At 36.3% G+C, this 5,000-nt stretch overlaps 1 protein-coding gene across 5 annotated transcripts in view; it reads left to right on the plus strand.

Annotated features, from left to right (window-relative positions):
• Positions 1-2,878: 2,878 nt before the first annotated feature.
• LOC122247246 (uncharacterized) overlaps positions 2,879-5,000 on the plus strand; it is a 25,739-nt gene continuing 23,617 nt past the window's right edge. For 2 of the 5 annotated variants that reach the window (XM_043006337.2, XM_086543252.1), the window contains exon 1: positions 2,879-3,010. Coding sequence is in view for 3 of the 5 variants with exons in the window: in XM_086543253.1 (XP_086399379.1) it covers positions 4,536-4,581 (46 nt within the window). In the remaining 2 variants the exon portion in view is untranslated. Of the gene's footprint in view, positions 3,011-4,432; positions 4,582-5,000 lie in introns of those variants that run through there. The other 3 variants (XM_086543253.1, XM_043006338.2, XM_043006336.2) reach the window with 3 other exon arrangements.

The raw sequence follows: 5,000 nt of genomic DNA on the forward strand, positions 1-5,000 counted from the left end.
ATCCATCACCTATTGGCAACAGCAGCATTATGGCACAAGCGATCTCTCATCACAGCTGATAAACTGCTATAAATCCCAATTGTATTCATATGAGCCAGATGTATGTCCCCAAAACAGTACGAGTTTGTAAGCGCACTATGCTTCTCTATTGCAGTGTCTTCATATATATTAGATTTGCATCGATTTTGCATTCCACTAATAACCCACATTGGAAAAATATGTATTTGGTATTTTTATAGCTTTTAATATAGATATGAACATTTGTACCTTGTATATTTCTGTCTGTCTGGGTTCTGTAAATAGAAATTCCAATATTTTTAAGTAGTCTACATTAGACTTAGCAAAAATGGATCTCATTTTTTTTGTAACTTTCAAAAAATCTAGGGCAGTCGCCAAAAAAATTCCCCAAAACTCATTTCCTTCCTGTATATTTTTTTCAAACCGTTTTCATACGAAGTATTCAGTTGGCGATCCATTACAACAACGTAAAGTTTACATTTTCTGTGATAATGTTGGAAAACAATCTTAACTGAAAGTGAATTTTAATCGGATTAAACGGCTTCTATCGAGAGCCACAATGCATGTTGAACCGTGGCAGTGGGAGGACACGACTGTAGAACCTACTGTACCTCGACGTGCCTAGAAGGGAGTCCAAGCGATAATCCGAATTATACAACGGGTTCTGCGACTCCTGTCCTGGTATCACACCTGGATTTTAAGCTGATTGTATTCATAGCTTTGAAATACTACCGTTCTGTGAGATATATACACATATTCTTTCATATATATTAAAACAATATTGTTATTTTGTAAAGTTGTTGTTAGAAACGCAATTACAAATTAGTTTACCCTAGTCTTCTTATCCAGAGAAAACGGCTGTCATTTATATTAAAAGAAAATGTATTATCACACCTGTAGAACTAAAATATCTAATTTCTCTCTCTCTCTCTCTCTCTCTCTCTCTCTCTCTCTCTCTCTCTCTCTCTCTCTCTCTCTCTCTCTCTCTCTCTCTCTCTCTCTCTCTCTCTCTCTCTCTCTCTCTCTCTCTCTCTCCCTCCCTCCCTCCCTCCCTCCCTCCCTCCCTCCCTCCCTCCCTCCCTCCCCCTCTCCCTCTCCCTCCCCCCCCCCTCTCTCTCTCTCTCTCTCTCTCTCTCTCTCTCTCTCTCTCTCTCTCTCTCTCTCTCTCTCTCTCTCTCTCTTTCTCGGTAATAATGAAAAGAGGCATTTAAGTTATGGTTAGCAATCATCATCATTATCGTCATAAATAACATCATTAAGTTATCATTACCGTTATTTATAAGATGATTATTTAATATTAGTAGTATTATCAGTTGCAGTTATGTGCGGATGGAATCGTTATAATATTGAAAAGAATTTTTAAAAAATCAATATTATTCTAGTAATCATTATCATCATAAATGTTTTTAGTGATATTATTAATACCATTATTATAGATATTATTATTGTTGTTGTGATATTATTATCATCTTTATCCATATGCATTAATGTTCATTATGGTAATGATTAATCATTATATTGTGATTATGAATTAATATTGGTAATAGATTAATGTTATCATCGTAACTGTCATAACAGATAACTAATCAATCCATATATGTTGCTAATATCTTGCATATCAGGTCAAACGTTATACTAATGGTTAATCACTTCAAATTTACAATCATCTTTATTGTTGCTGTCATAGTTATCATCCGTTTGAGTTATTATCGCCAATGTGAGTATTATCATTGTTATCATTATTATTGTTAATGCCACATTATGCATATCATTAGCAATGTAACTGATATCGGAATGTCAGTGTTATTATCGTCACGAACCTATATCATTATATTATGTATAGTAAATATGGCTAACAATGAATGGAGCTAGAAACCAGACAGAACATTTCATCATGTACTCTAAAAATCGCTATTATAATATCATATCTCTATCTTTGCATGCATAGGTGCAAATAAAAATCATGGCTTGAAAATCCGATTTGGCATCTAAAGCAATCATGACTTTTAAGTTACCAACGCGTCAATATCTGCCGCATTTTTCTATCTGCTAATTATTGTTTTCTCGTTAAATATTTATACATCATATAATGGAAGGCAAATCCTGTATGTAATTTAATGAAATTATTGATATTGCGATATGTGGACTCTAAGAAAATAAAGCTGAAACCGCTGGCAATAGCCAATAAATCTACAATAGAGATTACATTGCATTAAGAGAATTAAACGCAACTAACTTCCTTTGTCACCAGTATAGTAATGCATTAAGAAACTCACTCCTGCAGTTAGGAATTTAGGTACGATTTTCTCGGTTTGTTGTCTTATAAATCATTAACAACGATGGAGTCTTGGCATTTCAGTTGAACATATGATCACGTGAATGAACAGCTCGTGATTTAAATTAATATTAAACTTTTAACTGTTATCGTAATAGGAAACGTGTGGTTGTTTTCTGTTTTGACTCATTATGCAATCCGCCAAAATAAATCCGGCATGTTTTATCTACCCTCCCCCTTCAAAAAAAAAGTAGATTAATGTTCTTCCGGTTCACAAGACGGGAAGTAAAGTGAGAGAAAAAAAAACTAGACGATAAAAGAGAGAAACATACGGTAAGTCAGGAGGAAGTGTTGTGAGATGAGGACAGAGAGAGAGAGATAAAAACAAAAACGAGAAAAGAAAAGGAGGGAAAAGAAATTTTGACAGATGCGCTTGACTCTATTCGCTTGTTCCTTCTCCCCTCCCACCACCCCTGGACCACCCCCGCCCACCCCCTCCCACCCGACATTGGCACCTGTTGCACGTACTCCTTTCTAACGCGCTTCCTGATTGGTCGGAAGATGATCCGCGAGTGACGTAGGAGCCGCCCGAGAGCCAATCCACTTCCGCGTTTCATAGACGGTGTGTTGATGGAGGGTGGGAGGCTGCCCGACCTGAGTCTCCGTCCTGTTTACATGAGGAAAATCGCTCTTCTGGACTGAGAAATGAGAATACAGGCGAGTTCTTATCACGTGGAAGGAAGGGATATAGTGTCTAGAGAGAGAGACGAGGGCGATGTGCACCATAAGCGGGGAGGAACAAGTGTCTTTGCCTTTTTTTTTTAATCGCCAAAGGAAAAGTCAAACCCCAAGTCTCATTGATATAAAATGTCAATGTCTGATTTGCCTTTCTCTCTCTCCTATCCGATTCGCGCGACGGTGGAGGAGGAGAGCCGGAGCAATAACGTCGCGTGTTGTGTGTCAGAACTCCCATATGATTAATTATTGAAGATCCAGTGACGCGAGTACGGAAAAATGCGAGAGAAAAGACCTCAAAAGATGGAAGTCGCATCGAGTTCCTTATCGCAGACCGAGATAGTGATTTTATGATCATAATCGAATAATGATTGATAATATAGGTGAAAGAAGGAGTAGGATATGCAATAGGTTTTATAGAAAACTAGAGAACTGTAATATAAGAATTTATAATTGTGTCTACTCTTTTAGTGTGTTCTACATTTCTTACTTTCATTAACTCATTCAAAGTCAGTTTGGCAAGCAAGATACTGAACTGAATACAAATGCTTGTAATTATTAAACTAATGTTGATTTGTGCTTGAGGGCCATGCCTCTTGTGTGCATGATGTATGAATGTATTGAGAAATGTGTATGTAATTTTACTTGCAACTTTGCTTTTCAATTTACTTGCAACTTTGCATTTCAGTTTGCTGGCATTTGTTTGTTTATTGTTGCTCTTGTTGTCTTTGTTTTTCTTACTATTGCTTTTTCCTTTTCTTTATCATTATTTTCTAATCATCTGTTTCCTCATTCCTGTGTGTATTATCTCTTTTTGTTCTATTCATTTTTAATATTCTTTCCCTGCTTCTTTCTGTGCTTTAAATTTCTTCTTTTTTCCCTTAATTCCTTTCATAGTTTTATCCTTACTTCCTGCCATATTTCTCTCCTTGTTGACTATCGAGTTATGCTCATATTTCGTTACTCATTTCTTGCCATATTTAGATCCTGATTTTTCTTAAGTATCCAAAAGACACCTGTAGGGCTTTTAAAAATGGAACTTTTTTCCCATAATTAAATTAGCCATCTTCAGTTGAGTTCTATTGGAAACTTATATGACGTTAAGCCATTGAAGTGGTTCCTTATTCAACAGTAAATCATCAGGAAGGTGGATAAGTTCTATCTCATGTCTTCTTGGCATTCATCGCGTTTTCTTCTTCTCCTTTTTCTCCGCTCTTAAACGAATTGACTCGATCCTAGAATTTTACCTCCTTTCTCTCCTTTGAGGATTTCTTTAATGTTAAAAAAGTCTGCACTTCAGTTTGCATGATTGTTTGACACAGAATGATTTGTTTGCAATTGTTCCTTTGCACCATATAATGCAAGTGAAAGTCACAGTGTCATCATGTTTTGGAGTCACTGTTATGCTGATTAGATCTGATAACCTAAATGGCTAGGCTGGGTCGAGGTTGTAGTAGATAGGGACAAGCGGTGAATTGTGATATGTTAGTGCAAATATAGAAGGTGAATGGAGCTAAGACTCCGACAAATGACAGATGCACTACTCGGTTTAGGTAATTATATTTTCTTGGTATTTTGATGCTGTGAAATAAGGGTAGTATCAAAGGGGACACAGGAGGAAGTATCACCAACATGCAGTGGACATGAAGTCTGTCCTTAAGATGGGTTAAACTCTGGATTCAGACTACATTTTCAGGCATGAATAATCTTAAAAACATCTTAAAAGTTAATCTTTGTCTTCTGATGTGCTAAGTCTGAGGATTCTCAGCCTCTGATCTTAACCCTATCAGATAGGATATATCCTAAGATGTTCAAGATCTTATGATTCTATTATATTCTAGACTCACAATTTGATATGTGAGTCTGTATATGATATATTAGTAAAGTGAAACTCATTAGTATTTGGTAGGATGCCCTAGATACACAGCTGAACATAGTGTGAATGCTATAAACTTCATGGTATAGAATGCTA

The sequence above is a fragment of the Penaeus japonicus genome, unplaced genomic scaffold, assembly GCF_977035675.1.
Source record: "Penaeus japonicus unplaced genomic scaffold, GWHDUDI00000001_assembly GWHDUDI00000013, whole genome shotgun sequence".
NCBI classification, from domain to species: Eukaryota; Metazoa; Arthropoda; class Malacostraca; order Decapoda; family Penaeidae; genus Penaeus; species Penaeus japonicus.